The 20,013-nt window shown below is 41.9% G+C and overlaps 1 protein-coding gene across 1 annotated transcript in view; it reads right to left on the bottom strand.

Annotated features, from left to right (window-relative positions):
• MEI1 (meiotic double-stranded break formation protein 1) overlaps positions 1–20,013 on the bottom strand; it is a 1,068,659-nt gene that overhangs the window by 880,672 nt on the left and 167,974 nt on the right. Inside the window, 2 exon segments of the mRNA XM_053689435.1 lie at positions 1,644–1,704; positions 1,901–2,012. Of these exon segments, the coding sequence (XP_053545410.1) occupies positions 1,644–1,704; positions 1,901–2,012 (173 nt within the window).

The raw sequence follows: 20,013 nt of genomic DNA on the forward strand, positions 1-20,013 counted from the left end.
ACTGACCACACTTAACAGGAGAAAACAAAATTTATGCTTACCTGATAAATTCATTTCTCCTGTAGTGTGGTCAGTCCACGGCCCGCCCTGTTTTTTATGGCAGGCTAAAGATTTTTTTGGATTATACTCCAGTCACCACTACACCCTTGGGCTTCTCCTTTCTCGTTGGTCCTTTGGTCGAATGACTGGAGGTGACGTAGAGGGGAGGAGCTATATAGCAGCTCTGCTGGGTGAATCCTCTTGCACTTCCTGTAGGGGAGGAGATAATATCCCAGAAGTAATGATGACCCGTGGACTGACCACACTACAGGAGAAATGAATTTATCAGGTAAGCATAAATTTTGTTTTCTATATAAGAAACAAGTATGCTTAGCCACTGGTAATGTTAAAAAATCCACCATAACATTTAATTTCCATATATTATTATTATCATTTATTTGTATAGCGCCGCCAAATTCTGTAGCGTTGGGATATATATAAGAAAGAAGTATGATTAAGCATTGGTACTACTGATAAAATCACCAGATATGTATATTTTCTATGTAGAAAATAAGTATGAGTAAGCATCTGCAATGCTAAAAATTCACCAGGCATGTTTACCTTCCAAGTAAGAAAGAAGTAGGCTAAGCCTTGGTACTGCTTATAATGGTTAGGCATTGGAAATGCTGATAGATCTGCCAGATTTGTTTATTGTCCATATAAAAGATAAGTATGGTGGTTTATTAATACTATCAGTGTTTTTTCATACTTATTTCTTATCCAGAAAATAGCAACAATTATCAGTACTTTCCATACTTGTTTTCTCATATAAGAGTTTTTCACTTATCGTAGTTTATCAGCATTACAGTGTATGTCTGTAAATAATTGTGTCCCCTGGCTATAATATACCTGAGATAGTACCTGCAAATAGCCTGTGGGCTATGTAAGTGCATAAATTGAATCACTTACTTCAGAAGCACCCACTCTACTGTGCTATAGTTGCAATGACTACTCCCAGCAGTCCTTCCAGTGCTGTGTGAGCAGCAGCAGAGAATTTGTATGAGGAGTAAAATGACAAACTAACAGGAGGATGCTTTGGGACAAGTCCCTGCAACGCCTGTGGCAGACTAGCTACACAGGAAAAGGCTAAGGGTCAGGTCCCCGTGACACCTGTGCCAGGATTATAACTAACTCCCAGAGGCTGTGGGAGGGATTAAGTGCTCTTGAAAGCTTTTGGAATCTTTGCCTCTCCCTAGTGGCCAGAGGTTGAAACCCAGTAGTAATGCCTCATGGACTCTCACCACAATATGATAGAAAATGCTTCTACTAAATGTTGTGCAGAATGCAGATATGCCTGTACATATCAGGAGGTGGATTACATTGCACGTTGAAGGTTTAAATTATGTAATTGCCAAAGCAATACAAGTCATCACTGACCCTGTAAGTTTCATGTCCCTTTAAGATAGATAGGAGGAACAGGGTAGAAGCTTTAAAGGCACGAATGACAGAAGATATAAAATCCTTTTAACACACAAGTGGATTTTAGAATTAATTAGTTTGCATATTATTGTACATTGTGCTTTGTAAAAATTTAGTAAAAACATTCCAATACGAATAACTCATTAACTGTCAAGAGTGGAAGTACAGCCTAATGATATTCTCACCGCTGCCCTGAGCACAATGATGACTTCATCTCCAGAGCCAATCTGATGAATGAGGTGGAAGCTGCAGGGAGAGATGTGGAAATAAAAGTATATGATGCTAACTACGCATATAACTTACAGGCAACAGCATTCCTAAAATACATAGATGCAGATAAGTGTTGATTAGTTACAAAAAACAAAACACAATATTTTCAGGAAACAAATCTAATAGTGAAGTTACAGATGCTAAATACATAGTAAAATATGTTGGTACACACCCAGTTTCTTAGAAAATGTCGCTTTCATATTGGGAACTACTGCAAACATATTGTGAAGTACAGAGAAGAAAATCTCCATTGCTGTTGGAACTGGTATGCGTTCGTAGTACTTCTGTTCAATAGAGAGAAAAAACAAAATTTATGCTTACCTGATAAATGTCTTTCTTTCCGGATATGGAGAGTCCACAACGTCATTCCAATTACTAGTGGGATATTTAACTCCTGGCCAGCAGGAGGAGGCAAAGAGCTCCCCAGCAAAACTGTTAAGTGTAACTGCATAACCATAACCCCCAGTCATTCAGCCAAAGGAAATGGAAAAGGAAAAAAAACAAGGGTGAAAAGGTGTCTGAAGTTTACACAGAAAATCTGCCAAATTATAATTAAAAGAGGGCCTGAGGATCTCTTGACCTTAAACCGTACCTTGGAACCTTGCGCCTAGATTTAGAGTTTTGCATTAGAAGGGGTGCGTTAGCTACGCGTGTTTTTTCCCCCCCGCACCTTTTAAGCAACGCTGGTATTTAGAGTTGCCTGAAGGGCTGCGTTAGGCTCCAAAAAGGGAGCGTGCAGGCATATTTACCGCCACTGCAACTCTCAATACCAGCGTTGCTTACGGACACGGCCAGCTTCAAAAACGTGCTTGTGCACGATTCCCCCATAGGAAACAATGGGGCAGTTTGAGCTGAAAATAAACCTAACACCTGTAAAAAAGCAGCGTTCAGCTCCTAGCGTAGCCCCATTGTTTCCTATGGGGAAACACTTCCTAAGTCTGCACCTAACACCCTAACATGTACCCCGAGTCTAAACACCCCTAACCTTACACTTATTAACCCCTAATCTGCCGCCCCCGCTATCGCTGACCCCTGCATATTATTATTAACCCCTAATCTTCCGCTCCGTACACCGCCGCCACCTACATTATCCCTATGTACCCCTAATCTGCTGCCCCTAACACCGCCCACCCCTATATTATATTTATTAACCCCTACTCTGCCCCCCCAACATCGCTGCTATCTTACCTACACTTATTAACCCCTAATCTGCCGACCGGACCTCACCGCCACTATAATAAATGTATTAACCCCTAATCCGCCTCACTCCCGACTCAAAAACCCTATAATAAATTTTATTAGCCCCTAATCTGCCCTCCTTAACATCGCCGACACCTAACTTCAAGTATTAACCCCTAATCTGCCGACCGTACCTCGCCACTACTCTAATAAATGTATTAACCCCTAAAGCTAAGTCTAACCCTAACACTAACACCGACCCCAAGTTAAATATAATTTAAATCTAACGAAATAAAATAAATCTTATTAAATAAATTATTCCTATTTAAAGCTAAATACTTACCTGTAAAATAAACCCTAATATAGCTACAATATAAACCTAATCTAACCCAAACCCCACTTAAAAAACCTAACACTAAGCCCCTGAAGATCTTCCTACCTTGTCTTCACTATGCCGGGTATCACCGATCCATCCAGAAGAGGCTCCGAAGTCTTCATCCTATCCGTCAAGAAGAGGTCTAGAAGAGGCTCCCGAAAGTCTTCATCCTATCCGGGAAGAAGAGGAGATCAGGTCCGCAAGACCTCGCTAAATGCGGAGAGCAATACGTTCTCCGTATTCAGCATTGTACCAGCAGCTCACAAGAGCTGCTGTTGCAACTCCGCCTCCTGCAGACTTGCGGCCAATGGGCCGCCAGCAGGGAGTTGTCAATCAACCCGATCGTACTCGATCGGGTTGAATTGTGGCGATTACTCTCCGCCTGATCAGAGCAGGCGGACAGGGTTATGGAGCAGCGGTCTTTAGACCGCTGCTTCATAACTGCTGTTTCTGGCGAGTCTGAAGACTCGCCAGAAACACGGGAACACAAGCTCCGTACGGAGCTTGATAAATGGGCCTCATAATCTTCATAGTTAAATCTCATGTGAGATTGAAAATTTGTGGTGTTGACAATATACTCAATTGGGGTGCAACCTTTGCTAGAGACAATATAATAATTAATTCCTGAGTAATAACCGCACTGATTTATACGACTGCCGCCCTTTATACATTTACACACCGCTGTTATAACGACATACATATGACTCTTACCGAAGTTTAAGTCAGTGATGTATATAAACACACTGTGAATAACTTCGAGTTTATTTGATACTAGCATCACTCCACTAGTTGATCACAATTTAACTATAAATAAACTGATAAGCTCACATAGAGTCTTGATCCAAGTTGATCACTAGTTTTGTACCAACATCTTACGCTAACCATATGTGTTGTGTTATCATTCTTGAGGCTATTATTCTATTTCAGTATAGGCTACCTTGCTGTAACTGTTTTTAATGTTTCACTGTAACTCATTTTAAATGTGATACTAAAGATTGGAATTTTTATTTTGATATATCCTTAGATGCACCTAACCTCCACCATTGAGGGAAGAGTGCTTTACAAGTATCCTGTCCAGCTTCTCTGTTGGAACTGTAAATAAAGTGCATGTTTTGATACTTAGCACCATAAACACTAATTCTAAGCGTATTGAGAATAAACGCTAAAACCAATACAGTGTTCCCTCTATACTAAAAGAGTAGTGCCATTGTTCCTTTTAAGTGATACATCGCACCAATAAGATGCTGCTCCCGCCACAGTAGCAATACTTGCCACAGGATGCCATTGTAATCCTTGATAGATGTACATCTTTTTTTAAGTAAGCCACTATCTTCTTATCCATTGGATCCTTAAATGAACAACTATCCTCTATAGGAATGGTAGTTTTTTTTGCTAGAGTAGAGATAGCTCCTTCAACTTTAGCGACTGTGCGCCATAGGTCTCGAAAAGAGTCAGCAACAGGAAACCTCTTTTTAAAAACAGGGGAATGGAACCCTGGCTTATCCCATTCTTGAGCTATAATCTCACACATCTTGTCTGGAACAGGAAAAACATCCTCTGACGTAGGAGAGTCATAATATCTATTAAGTTTAGAGGACTTCTTGGGGTTAACAGCAACCAAAGATTCAGAGTCGTCCAAGGTAGCTAGAACCTCCTTTAAAAGTAACCGGAGGTGTTCAAGCTTAAATCTAAGACTAGTCTCTTCAGCCTCAGAAGATTTTTCTACTAAAGAGTCAGAGTTCGAGACCTCACCTTCAGAAGATACTGAAGCATTCTCCTCATCAGACATCTGAGCAAGAGTGGCTAATGCAGTCCTAGAATCAGAAACCTTAGTATCAGCCAAGTGTTTAGATTTTCTTTTACGTTTACCCAATAAAGAGAAAGCAGGCAAAGCCGCTGTTACTGCAGAAGAAATCTTAGAGGCAAAATCCCCAGGTAAATAAACACCATCAGGTGGTTGAGAGGACAAAGAACACACAGTATGAGAAACCACTAAGGCTTGGGACGTTTGAGGAGAAAGCTGAGGCATGTCACGCACAGCATTATCCTGAGAGATATATGGCTCATAAGGGAGTAACATCTTTAAATTTAAATTTTTAGCTAAACAAGAGGAACAAAATTGCATTGGAAGAGCAACCTGGGCCTCTAAGCATAATAAACATTTATCCATAGAGATGGACTGATCCTGTTCAGAGTCCATGCTATGGAGGAAGTCCCACTAGTACAAATAAAAATTAATAAAAAAATATTTATGTATCAAATTAAAAATAATATATACAATATAATAAAAATAGGATTAAACAATAGGGTCTTATTGATAAAAAAAAAACACCTCAGCTTGCCAGAGGCTCCTACCAGCCAAAATGAAAATCCCTCTAGAAAGAGGAGAAAAAATGTATCACCATGTAGAGATTCTTCTCCTCTTAGATTATCCTCACAGATGATTCTGATAAACCATCAGCAATAGAAAACATTCCAGATTCAGGGACTTGAACAACAAACTTCTAAATTGCAGAGAAAAAGAAGATCGCTATCGATCTCCACAGCTCCGTAAAACCGGAAGTACCGGTCACATGAGCGGCTGAATAAAAACTGCGCAATTGCCTAAAAGTGCGTGAAAATACAAACAGATCAGAAAAACGGCTTCTCCGTTTACTATAATGTACCCTGCACAGCGCTAGCAATGTCTGTACTTGCGCTTTCACACAGAAAATGTTTTGTCCCTTAAAGATAACCTCCATTAAGGAAATTAACTGCTCAATTGTTTCCAATAAAAAATAAAGGAAAATAAAGAGCCTTAACATCACAGAGCCAGTCTATAGATTAAGTGCCTTCTTAATTAAAAAACTGTGTCACCAGAATGAATCCTTATATTAAAAGGAATGTTAAGTCCCAATATGGATCTGTAAAAACTCGGATTAACCTCTTAAGTGCTGCAGCCCTCCTGTACCTAGAAGGCAAAGGCACTTACCTTAGATCCTGTTGCATTCAAGATGCTGGTCCTCAAGGTGTGACAGTCACTACGCTTCTTGTCATGGACCTGAAGGAAAAATAAAGAACAGAGTAACTAACTCTGGCTTTCCACAAAGGGGTAACAAGTGTTAAAAGTAAAGCAAAGGACTGCCTCGCCGCCTTTTAACTGCTAAAAACAAAATTTATGCTTACCTGATGAATGTATTTATTTATTGACACAGTGAGTCCATGGAATCAGCAATTACTGTTGGGAATAATGAACCTGGCAAGCAGGTGGAGGCAAAGAGCACCACAGCAAAGCTGTTAAGTATCCCTTCCCTTCCCACAGCCCCCAGTCATTGAACCAAAGGAAAAGGAGAGAAAGGAAATAGGAAAAAAAAAAGGAAAGAGGTACCTGAGGTTTATATAAAAAACAACGGAATCAGCAATTATTGTTGGAAATCAATACCCAAGCTAGAGGACACAGATGACAAGACAGGTAACCTAAACAGAAGGCACCACCACTTGAAGAACCTTTCTCCCAAAAGAAGCCTCAGCCGAGGCAAAAGTATCAAATTTATAGAATTTAGAAAAAGGAAATTTATGCTTACCTGATAAATTTGTTTCTTTTTAGATACGATGAGTCCACGGATTTCATCCTTACTTGTGGGATTACGCCTCCTGGTCAGCAGAAGGAGGCAAAGAGCACCACAGCAGAGCTGTATAAATAGCTCCTCCCTTCCCTCCCACCCCAGTCATTCGACCGAAGTTAGGAAGGGAAAGGAAAAGCCAAGGTGCAGAGGTGTCTGAAGTTTAACAAAAATAAAGACCTGTCTTACAAAAACAGGGTGGGCCGTGGACTCATCGTATCTAAAAAGAAACAAATTTATCAGGTAAGCATAAATTTCCTTTTCTTTTTAAAGATACGATGAGTCCATGGATTTCATCCTTACTTGAGGGATACAATACCAAAGCTATAGTACACGGATGAAACGGGAGGGACAAGACAGGTAACCTAAACGGAAAGCACCACTGCTTGAAGAACCCTTCTCCCAAAAACAGCATCAGCTGAGGCAAAAGTATCAAATTTGTAACATTTAGAAAAAGTGAGAAGAGAAGACCAAGTTGCAGCTTTGCAAATCTGTGCAACAGAAGCATCGCTGTTGAATGCCTATGAGGAAGCAACGGTCCTAGTGGAATGAGTCGTAATTCCTTCAGGAGGCTGCTGTCCAGCAGTCTCATATGCAAAACGGATGATACTCCTCAGCCAAAAAGAAAGAGGTAGCCGTAGCTTTCTGACCCCTACGTTTTCCTGAAAAAACAACAAACAAAGAAGACGATTGTTGAAAATCCTTAGTCGCTTGTAAGTAGAACTTTAAAGCATGAATTAAATCTAAATTGTGTAACAGACGTTCCTTCTGAGAAGGATTAGGTAATAAGGAAGGAACGACAATTTCCTGATTAATATTCTTGTTTGAAACAACCTTAGGAAGAAACCCAGGTTTAGTACGTAACACTACCTTATCCGAATGAAAAATATGGTAAGGGGAATTATATTGAAATGCCGAAGCTCAGATACTCTTCGAACAGAAGAAATAGCAACCCAAGTTGCAGTATTGCAAACAGAAATAAAACTTTCCGAGATAGTAACTTAATATCTTATGGAATGCATAGGTTCAAACGGAACCCCTTGAAGAACTTCAATAACTAAACTCAAACTCCAAGGAGGAGCAATTAGTCTAAACACAGGTCTGATTCTAGTCAGAGCCTGACAAAAAGATTGGACAACTGGAACATCTGCCAAACGCTTATGTAACAAAATAGATAAAGCAGAGATCCGTCCCTTTAAGGAACCTGCGGATAACCCTTTCTCCAATTCATCTTGAAGAAAGACCAAATCCTGGGAATCCTAACCCTACTCCATGAGTAGCCCTTGGATTCACACCAAGAAAGATATTTACGCCATATCTTATGGTAAATTTTCCTAGTAACAGGCTGACATGCCTGAACTAAAGAATCTAAGACCAAATCAGAAAAACCTTGCTTGAAAAAACTAAGCGTCCAATCTCCAAGCAGTCAGCTGCAGAAAAACTAAATTCGGGTGAAGGAAGGAACCCTAAATGAGAAGGGCCTTCCTCAATGGAATCTTCCAAGATGGCAGAAATGACATGTCCACCGACCAAAACCTGCTAGGTCACACAGGAACAATGAGGATCACTGACGCCCTCTCCTGTTTGACTCGAACAATAACCCAGGGAAGGAGCGCAACGGGGGAAATACATATGCTAGGCTGAAGGACCAAGGAACTGCCAAGGCATCTATCAGCTCGGCCTGGGGGTCCCTAGACCTGGACCCGTATCTCGGAAGCTTGGCATCCTGACAAGACGCCATAAGGTCTAACTCCGGCCGACCCCATCTGAGAATTAGGTTTGAAAATATATCTGGGTGGAGTCCCCACTCCCCCCGGATGAAAGGTCTGCCTGCTCAGAAAATCTGTCTCCCAGTTTTCTATCCCTGGACGGTAGATCGCCGATAGATGGCAGGAGTGATTCTCCGCCCACTGAATTATCCTGGCTACTTCGTTCATCGCTAAGGAACCCCTTGTTCCTCCCTGATGACTGATGTAAGCCACTGTCGTTATGTTGTCCGACTGGAATCTGAGGAATTTGGCTGAGGCCAACTGAAGTCAGGTCCGAAACGCATTACATACCGCTCTGACCTCTAGGATGTTGATGGGAAGGAGAGACTCTGTCTGAGTCCATACTCCCTGAGCTCTTAAGAAGTTCCAGACTGTTCCCCATCCTATCAGACTGGCATCCGTTGTCACAATCTCCCCTGAGGGCCTGCGAAATCATGTCCCCTGGGATAGATGATCCATCGACAACCACCATAGAAGAGATTCCCTCGTCTCCTGAGCTATGGATATTTGAGGAGACAAATCTGTATAATCACCACTCCGCTGCCTGAGCATGCTTAGCAGCAGAGGTCCGAGATGAAAACGAACAAACGGTATGATGTCCATTGCCGCCACCATCAATCCGATTACCGCCATGCACTGAGCCACTAACGGCCGAGGATTGGACTGAAGAGTTCGACATGTATTCAGAATCCTTGACTTTCTGACACCCGTCAGAAAATTCTCATGGATATAGAGTCGATGAGAGTTCCCAGGAAGGGTACCCTTGTCTGTGGAATTAACAAACTCCTTTCTAGATTTACCTACCACCTGTGAGTTCTCAGGGAGGATAGCACAATGTCGGTATGGGACATTGTTAGTTGATAAGATGACGCCTGGATTAGAATATCATCTAGATAAGATGCCACCGCAATGCCCCGTGGTCTTAGAACCTCCAGAAGAGACCCCAGAACCTTAGTGAAAATTCTGGGTGCCGTGGCCAGACCGAAGGGGAGAGCCACGAACTGAAAATGTTTGTCCAGAAAGGCAAACCTCAGGAACTTGTGATGATCTCTGTGGATAGGCACATGCAGATATGCATCCTTTAGATCCACTGTCGTCATAAATTGACCCTCCTGGATCAATGGAAGGATAGAGCGAATAGTATCCATCCAGAATGATGGAACTCCGAGAAACTTGTTTAGACTCCTGAGGCCTAAAATAGGTCTGAAGGTTCCCTCCTTTTTGGGAATTTCAAAACAGATTTGAATATGACCCCAGACCCTGTTACTGTATTGGAACGGGACCAATTACTCTCATGTAAGAGAGGTCTCTTACACAAGGTAAGAAAGCCTCACTTCTTATCCGGTCCTGGGCCGGGAGCAATCCCTTCATGCTGACTTGGAATCAGCAGCAGGCTTCTTGGATTGTATACCCCTTATCCAAGATTGGTTGGGACTCCAAGTGAACTTAGCTAGTTTCCTTCCTGTTTAGAGAAAGTCGACCTTTCTGCTGGGTACTTATATCCTGAAATAGCCACTACTGTGAAAGAAACCTCGCTCAATGAACGTTTATAGTTCCCCTTGAGCTTTCCCTGCAGCAAGGGAGAAACTTACAACGCTCCCAAAAAACCCAAAAGGGCAGCGATGTCTAGTAGGATAACTCCAAAAGGCGGTTGTGGAGGAAGAGTAAGGCACCTGGTAAATGGATGCTAAGTTCTCAGGACAAGTGCAGAGAAAAAAACCTGCGGAAAATATTAAACATTGACAGAACACTTCTTGTAGCTTCTGAGACAATATTGGATATGAAAAAGGATATCTCTTAATACATGGGGAACAGAAAAATCCTTGCATGCTCCACATTAGTATAAAGACATAACGTTCAAGTCACATCCCTATTCACTCTTTATCAAATCAAATTGAATTACTGTGACTGTAAATGATATATCAAAAATATATGATACTGTATCTTTAAATGTTAAAGACTTCAGCTAATCCTAGAAGAGTCTCCCTGCCACCAGATAGAACACCAATAAGTAGTAGGATCCGGATTAGTAAAAACACTCTTAAGTTCTTTGTGCTTGTGAAGCTTCTCTGCTGCATATTTTTAGCTAACAAAGCAAAGTAGACATCCCATAGTAGAGCTGCTTGCAAAGCCTCTCTGCTGAATAACCCAGCGCAGAAGAGAAGGCATCCCAAGCACCTAAAAAATATTTTTCAAACAGTGTCAAAAGCCTCTCTGCTGTACAAGCAGAGAAGACATCTGGAGACTATCTTCTTAGCTCCACCCATCGTGGGCGTATCCCACTAAATCTCCCGGGTGGCTTAAAGTATAACAAAATGAAGCCGTCGGGAGAGCTAACATCCAACATGGACATATAAGAATAAATAAACAAACCTCCCAGTAGGCTCCAAATTGAAACAAGCCGTTGGGAACCTTGAAATGTTGTATAACACAGTCGGTTATAATTATCAAAAATCTCCCTGTCGCTGTCAAATTGGAATTTAAGTCATAGGGAACGAAACCTGCACCAATCATGCCTAACCCTTCATTTTGAAGAGAAGAACCCTCCCCATCGGCTGCTAGTTTAGTAATGAAAGCTGTTAGAAGCAGGGATATATACCATTCATGTAACACATATTCATGCTGAGCTAATATAAACATCCCTGTCGGCTGCTAACTTCAGTATTGTAAGCGGTAGGGAGCGAAGCCTGCACCAACCATAACATTTTCATGCTGAAGCAGTATAAATCTCCCTGTCGGCTGCTAATTTCAGTATTGTAAGCCGTAGGAATCAAAACATACACCAATCATGCCAAACACCTTCAATTGAAGACAACTAAATCTCCCTGTCGGCTGCTAAATTTAGTATAGTAAGCCATTGGGAGCAGGGACATGTACCAGTCATGCATAACACCTTAGTACTGAACAGAAATAAACCTCCCTGTCGGCTGCTAATTTAGAATTATAAGCCGATGGGAGCAGAGACATGCACCATTCAGGCATTACAATCTCGTGCTGAACCAGCATAACCTCTCTATCGGCTGCTAAATTTAGTATTGTAAGCCGTTGGGAGCAGAGACATGCATCATGCAGGCATCACATTCTCGTGCTGAACTAGCATAACCTCCCTGTCGGCTGCTAATTTTAGCAGTGTAAGCCGTCGAGAGCAGAGACATGTAACATTCATGTATTACATTGTTATACTGAATAAAAATAACCCTTTCTGTCGGCTGGTAATCTTAGGATTGTAAGCCATTGGGAGCAGGGTCATGTACTATTCAAACCTAACACCTTCATACTGAAGAGAAATAAAACCTCCCTGTCAGCTGTTAATTTAAAAATGTAAGTTGTTGGGAGAAGGGACACGCACCATGCATGTTTCACCTTTTCATGCTGAACTAAGATAAACCTCTCTTATGGCTGTAAACTTTAGTATTGCAAGCCGTTAGGAGCAGGGACATGAACCATACATGCATAACCCGTTCATGCTGAAACAGAATAAACCGCCCTGTCGGCTGCCATTTTTAGTAATACAAGCCGATGGGAGCAGGGAGTATGGCAAAAGTATAATAACATAGAGCCACTCCTCACGTCCTAGCAGCAACTGCCCAATAACTTACCCTCTCTTAGGGATACAGTTATCCATAAATATATATATATATATATATATATAGTGCCAAATATTTCTGTGTACCTACTCCAGAAAACAAAATTCAGCACTTACCTAAGAACTCTGCCCGGCAGTAAGGCAGTCCACCCGGCTTGCGAGGCCCTCAATTTCTCCTCACATTGGCCTGTGGAAATAACAAAAAGTACTGAGTCTCTCTCTTCCCTCAGACTTTTGCAGGTAAGGCAGCAAACCATGTATGGGAGGCGCAGTGAGAATAATGTCCCACAAGTTCACATTGCTTTAAAGCCACCAAATGCTCTACTGTAGAGACTGATCTGGTCTAGGCTACACCCCAGAACAAAGTAGCACACTGTGGCACCATTTTTAAAAATAATAAACTCTTGATTGAAGAATCTATAACTAACACCTCACTTTGCCTCTTCCTATCACTAACACAGGCAAAGAGAATGACTGGGGTGGGAGGGAAGGGAGGAGCTATTTATACAGCTCTGCTGTGGTGCTCTTTGCCTTCTCCTGCTGACCAGGAGGCGTAATCCCACAAGTAAGGATGAAATCCGTGCAAAGAAGACCAAGTCGCAGCCTTACAAATCTGTTCAAAAGAGGCCTCATTCTTGAAGGCCCAAGAAGAAGAAACCGCCCTAGTGGATTGAGCTGTAATTCTCTCAGGAGGCTGCTGTCCAGCAGTCTCATATGCCAAACGAATAATACTTCTCAACCAGATAGAAAGGGAAGTTGCAGTAGCTTTCTGACCCTTGCGTTTCCCAGAAAAACAAACAAACAATGCAGAAGACTGGTGAAAATCCTTAGTCGCCTGCAAATAAAACTTTAGAGAATGCACAACATCAAGGTTGTGCAACAAACGTTCCTTATGAGAAGAAGGATTAGGACACAGAGAAGGAACAACAATTTCCTGATTAATGTTTCTATCTGAAACAACCTTAGGAAGAAAACAAATCTTGATACGAAGAACTGCCTTGTCAGCATGAAATATGAGATAAGGAGAATCGCACTGCAAAGCAGAGAGTTCCGAAAGTCTATGCGCGGAAGAAATAGCAGTAAGAAACAAAACCTTCAAAGATAACAACTTAATATCTATGGAATGCATTGGCTCAAACGGAGCCTGTTGCAAAACTTTAAGAACAAGGTTATGACTCCAAGGTGGAGCAACAGATTTAAACACAGGCATGATTCTGACCAAGGCCTGACAAAAGGATTGCACATCTGGCACGTCAGCCAGACGCTTGTGCAACAAAATAGATAGTGCAGAGATCTGACCCTTCAGGGTACTGACAGACAAACATTTCTCCAGGCCTTCCTGGAGAAAGGACAAAATTATTGGAATCCTGACCCTACTCCAAGAGTATCTCTTAGACGCACACCAATAAAGATATTTACACCATATCTTATGATAAATCTTTCTAGTGACAGGCTTACACGACTGAATCATGGTCTCAATAACCGAAAAGCCACACTTAGCTAAAATCAAGTGTTCAATCTCCAAGCAGTCAGCTTCAGAGAAACGAGATTTGGATGAAGAAAGGGCCCCTGCAGTAGAAGGTCCTTCCTCAGAGGGAGTCTCCCAGGAGGTAGAGACAACATTTCCATTAGATCTGCATACCAGATCCTGCTAGGCCACGCAGGAGCTATTAGAATCACCAAGGCTCTCTCCTGCTTGATCCGAGCAATGACTTGTGGAAGGAGAGCAAACGGAGGAAACATATGCCAGCCTGAAGTTCCAAGTAACTGCCAGAGCATCTATCAGAAAGGCCTGAGGATCTCTCGACCTTGAACCGTACTTTAGGAGCTTGGCGTTCTGACGAGACGCCATGAGATCCAATTCTGGGAACCCCCATTTGGCTGTTAACCTGGAGAACATATCCGGATGGAGTTCCCACTCTCCATGATGGAAAATCTGTCTGCCCAGGAAATCCGCTTCCCAATTGTCCACCCCTGGAATGTGGATGGCAGATATACAGCAATTGTGAGTCTCCACCCACTGAATGATTCGCGCCACCTCCATCATGGCTAAGGAACTCCGAGTTCTCCCTTGGTGGTTGATGTAAGCCACTGAGGTTATGTTGTCCATCCAGAACTAGATAAACCAGGCTAGAGACAGTTGAGCCAAGCCATCAAGGCATTGAAGATCGCTCTCTGTTTATGGGGAGAGCAGATTCCCCTGAGACCAAAGTCCCTGCGCCTTCAACGAGTCCCAGACCGCTCCCCAACCCAACAGGCTGGCATCCGTGGTCACAATTACCCAAGAGGGTCTCTGAAAGCACGTCCCCTGGGACAGATGTTCTATAATGGTTCCTAATAAGATCACTCTTGTAGCTGGAACAAGAGAACTTTTGTCCAAATTGACCTTCCAACCGTGGGAACGAAGATCCTGAATGGGGCCGTATACCCCTGTTTTTGCTCGAGCCATTAGGCTCGCCGGAAACAGGAATTAAGAAGCCACCTCGTCTGCCACCTCTGAGGCGGCGGACAGCAATCCGCCCGATTGCATACGATCGGGTTGATTGACACCCCCTTCTAGTGGCCGATGCTTATGCAATGATAAATGCCGACAGTGTATGCTATCTGCATTTATCGATGTCTGGTGGACATGATCACTACAGCGGATCATGTCCACCAGACACATGATAAATCGGCCCCCATTTGTATATTTTAAAACAATATACACATGCATTTCGATCCTGATTATTATGCAACATATATTTTCATGAGTATGTAAAGAGAGAAAATACAGTATTTTTTTTTGTTTTATGTATTTATACCATTTGATAACAAATGATAAAGATTGTAACAATGTTTGCATATGTAAAGTTACACATAAACTGCATTATCAGAATTTGCAAAATAGCAATCCTTAATACACTACTATATACAGAATTTAAATGCAGTAAAATACAAAATAGAAAGTGCAAAGCTTAAATGTAATAAAATGTAAAGCATATAATCGGAAGTGTAAAGGTATATTTTTATATAACTGTATAAGTGTAAACTTATACTTTGTGCTTTGTTTTTTAACAAAGCACAAAGTATAAGTGTAACAAAACCCTCATGTTATGCAGTGCTATACTGCACTGGGCTTGTCTCTCCTTTACATAAAGAAATGCAGGGAATGCCCCTTAGAGAAGTATAGCAAAATCTGCTTGTCTAGAATCTTGTGAGATATCTCACAGTGCTGGAGGATCATTTTAAATAGTCTCATCTGATTGAAGAGCTTTATGGGAGGCATCTCTCTCTGGAACTTCCACAATCCACTTTTTTTCTTAGCGAGTTCACCCCCTGTGAAGTCTGCACTATCCTTTCTCTCATGTGGCACAATGTAAAAAAACGAAATTTATGCTTACATGATAAATGTATTTCTTTCTTGACACAGTGAGTCCACGGATCATCGGTAATTACTATTAGGAATATCACTCCTGGCCAGCAGGAGGAGGCAAAGAGCACCACAGCAAAGCTGTTAAGCATCACCTCCCTTCCCTCAAACCCCAGTCATTCGACCGAATGAAAAGGAGAGAAAGGAAGTAACACAAGGTGCAGAGGTGCCTGATGTTTATAAAACAAAAAGACTGTCTGAACAAACAGGGCGGGCCGTGGACTTACCGTGTCAAGAAATAAATACATTTATCAGGTAAGCATAAATTTCATTTTCTTTCTAACGACACAGTGAGTCCACGGATCATCAGTAATTACTATTGGCAATCAATACCCAAGCTAGAGGACACAGATGATAAGGGAGGGACAAGACAGGGAACCTAAACAGAAGGCATCACTGCTTGAAGAACCTTTCTCCCAAAAGAAGCCTCAGCCGAGGCAAAAGTATCAAAAGTATAGAATTTTTAAAAAGTGTGTAGAGAGGACCAAGTTGCACCCTTGCAAATCTGTTCCACAGAAGCCTCATTTTTGAAGGCCCAGGAAGAAGAAACAGCCCTCGTGGAATGAGCCGTGATTCTCTCAGGGGGCTGCTGTCCAGCAGTTTCATAGGCCAAACGAATTAAACTCCTCAGCCACAGAGAAAGAGACATAGCCGTAGCTTTCTGCCCCTTGCATTTCCCAGAGAAAAAGACAAACAAGGAAGAGGACTGGCGAAATTCCTTAGTTGCCTGCAAATAGTACTTCAACGCACGTACCACATCTAGGTTGTGCAACAAACGCTTCTTATGAGAAGATGGGTTAGGACACAGAGAAGGAACAACAATGTCTTGATTAATATTCCTATTCAAAACCACTTTGGGAAGGAAACCTAACTCAGTACGTAGAACCACCTTATCGTAATGAAATATAACGTATGGAGATTCTAGAGTTCAGAGACTCTTAGAGCAGAAGAAATTGCAACAAGAAACAAAACTTTAATATCTAAGGAATGCATAGACTCAAACGGAGCTTGCTGAAGAACTCTAAGAACAAGGCTAAGACTCCAGGGAGGAGTAACATGCTTGAACACAGGCCTGATTCTATCCAAGGCCTGACAGAAGGATTGGACATCTGGCACATCCGCCAAACGTTTGTGCAACAATATAGATAATGCTGAAATTACCCTACAAGGTACTAGCAGATAATACCTTCTCCAAACCCTCCTGGAGAAAAGACAAAATCCCCCGAAATTACCCTTCAAGGTACTAGCAGATTATCGCTTCTCCAAACCCTCCTGGAAAAAAGACAAAATCCTAGGAATCCTGACTCTACTCCAAGAGAACTCTTTTGATTCAAACCAGAACAGATACTTGCGCCATTTGTGGTGGACTTCCGGTGGGAGGAGCACCTTGGAAGCAGCATGCACTCTAGCTCTCTCGTTTGTAGAGCCGATTACCTACGGATTCCCAGTCACAGAGCCCTATTGTTGGGGCAAAACATACCCTGTCCGGGGAGACTAAGAGGCACAACACGGAAGTCCATCGTTCCTATACAGGCTGGTTGGGCCTAGCCGCAAACACGGAACTGAGACGGAAGCGACAGCGGTAATAAGCACAGCAGACTATTATTTGTCGGATACACACCAGCTGAAGACAACAGAAAGAAAGTACCGCAGCAAGTGGGAGCCGGAAAAATGGGACAAGCCTTACCTGAAGTTGCTCGTGAAGGATCCTGATCAGGGTGATAGGTGTCCCGCCCGGGACAGGGCGCATGAAAGCAGCAGTAAGCAATAAGAGCAGTGAGGAGAGCGGCCTGGTGTTATACGAAGGGCTGGATGTGATACCGGTAAAACCAAGAAACTGCAAGTATAAAAGTTTAAGTATTTAATGCTGTTTGCTGAACTCTGTGTACCGCTAAATTATGTGTTTGCTGAAAAGCCCTTAAACCATCAGGGGCTATGGAGCTATCTTCTCTTAATATAGCAACAGACTATGTCAAATGTTCGTTGGCAAATTCAAAGGATAAGTGCCAAGTCAAAACATCAGAGGGAGCATTCTGATTAGAGCTTTGCCAAGGAGGTTACTCGATATGGCTTTTGGAGGGGCACCATAAACAAACTCACTTAGAACAGAAGGTTCAAAGGTCTTTGGGGGATTATAAAGAAAGTGAAACATGGTACTCCCAGACACAAAGAGTGGGTAACATAAGAGAGAGGAATCATCTTGCTCAATACAAATCCCTCCAAACAATGCAATTAAAGTTCTATTGCTGAAGTACCGGACTTAACAAGTATAATTAAAAACTTTTTTATACTGGCATAGGTCTGGACTAGAGACTTTTGTGAGACTTAATATAGGTTTCACAGGCTATATTTTGCCCCAGCCTGAGTAACTTAAAATCTGTCTTGATTAAGCTAAATAGTACATGGCTAAAAATGTATAGTGTATCACCCAAGGTTTGATTTATAAAGTGTTTAATGTAACAGGAAGAAGTGAATCCTACATATAGATAGAGGGCTATATTACAGTGCCTACAACTAGTTAAGATACAAAGTGTCATTAGTGATAGAAGGGGATAAAAATCTGTCCACTATATCTAAAAGTAAAGATTTTGGGTTATACGTTTGTTTTCCACAGGTAATTTGTGTATCTCCTTGTTTCATAAAAATATATCTTAAAACTACCAGAGAGATAAAGGAGATAAAGTCAATCGCCTAGATTTGGAGTTCTGCGTTAGCCTTAAAAAGCAGCGTTAAGGGGTCCTAATGCTGCTTTTTATCTAACGCTGGTATTACGAGTCAGGCAAAAAAGGGTCTACCACTCACTTTCTTTCCGCGACTCGAGGCTACCGCAAATCCCCTTACGTCAATTGCGTATCCTATCTTTTCTATGGGATTTGCCTAACGCTGGTATTACGAGTAGAAAAAACACAATTTATGCTTACCAGATAAATTTATTTCTCTTGTGGTGTATCCAGTCCACAGATCATCCATTACTTGTGGGATATTCTCATTCCCAACAGGAAGTTGCAAGAGGACACCCACAGCAGAGCTGTTATATAGCTCCTCCCCTAACTGCCATATCCAGTCATTCGACCGAAAACAAGCCGAGAAAGGAGAAACCATAGGGTGCAGTGGTGACTGTAGTTTAAATTTAAAAATTACCTGCCTTAAAATGACAGGGCGGGCCGTGGACTGGATACACCACAAGAGAAATAAATTTATCAGGTAAGCATAAATTATGTTTTCTCTTGTAAGGTGTATCCAGTCCACGGATCATCCATTACTTGTGGGATACCAATACCAAAGCTAAAGTACACGGATGAAGGGAGGGACAAGGCAGGTACTTAAACGGAAGGTACCACTGCCTGTAAAACCTTTCTCCCAAAAATAGCCTCCGAAGAAGCAAAAGTATCAAATTTGTAGAATTTTGAAAAGGTATGAAGCGAAGACCAAATCGCCGCCTTGCAAATCTGTTCAACAGAACCCTTATTTTTAAAGGCCCAAGTGGAAGCCACAGCTCTAGTAGAATGAGCTGTAATCTTTTCAGGAGGCTGCTATCCAGCAGTCTCATAGGCAAAGCGGATTATGCTTCTTAGCCAAAAAGAAAGAGAGGTTGCCGAAGCCTTTTGACCTCTCCTCTGTCCAGAGTAGACAACAAACAAAGCAGATGTTTGACGAAAATCTTTAGTAGCTTGTAAGTAAAACTTTAAAGCACGAACCACGTCCAGATTGTGTAATAGACGTTCCTTCTTTGAAGAAGGATTAGGACACAAGGATGGAACAACAATCTCTTGATTGATATTCTTGTTAGATACCACCTTAGGTAAAAACCCAGGTTTGGTACGTAGGACTACCTTATCCGTATGGAAAATCAGATAAGGAGAATCACATTGTAAGGCAGATAACTCGGAGACTCTACGAGCCGAGGAAATAGCTACCAAAAAAAGAACTTTCCAAGATAAAAGTTTGATATCTATGGAATGAAGAGGTTTAAATGGAACTCCTTGAAGAACCTTAAGAACCAAATTTAAGCTCCATGGCGGAGCAACAGGTTTAAACACAGGCTTGATTCTAACTAAAGCCTGACAAAATGCCTGAACGTCTGGAACATCTGCCAGACGCTTGTGCAAAAGAATAGACAGAGCAGAAATCTGTCCATTTAAGGAACTAGCTGACAATCCTTTTTCCAAACCTTCTTGGAGAAAGGATAATATCCTGGGAATCCTGACCTTACTCCATGAGTAACCCTTGGATTCACACCAATAAAGATATTTACGCCATATCTTATGATAAATTTTCCTGGTGACAGGCTTTCGTGCCTGTATTAAGGTATCAATGACTGACTCGGAGAAGCCACGCTTTGATAAAATCAAGCGTTCAATCTC

This window comes from Bombina bombina, chromosome 7, assembly GCF_027579735.1.
Source record: "Bombina bombina isolate aBomBom1 chromosome 7, aBomBom1.pri, whole genome shotgun sequence".
In the NCBI taxonomy this organism is placed as follows: Eukaryota; Metazoa; Chordata; class Amphibia; order Anura; family Bombinatoridae; genus Bombina; species Bombina bombina.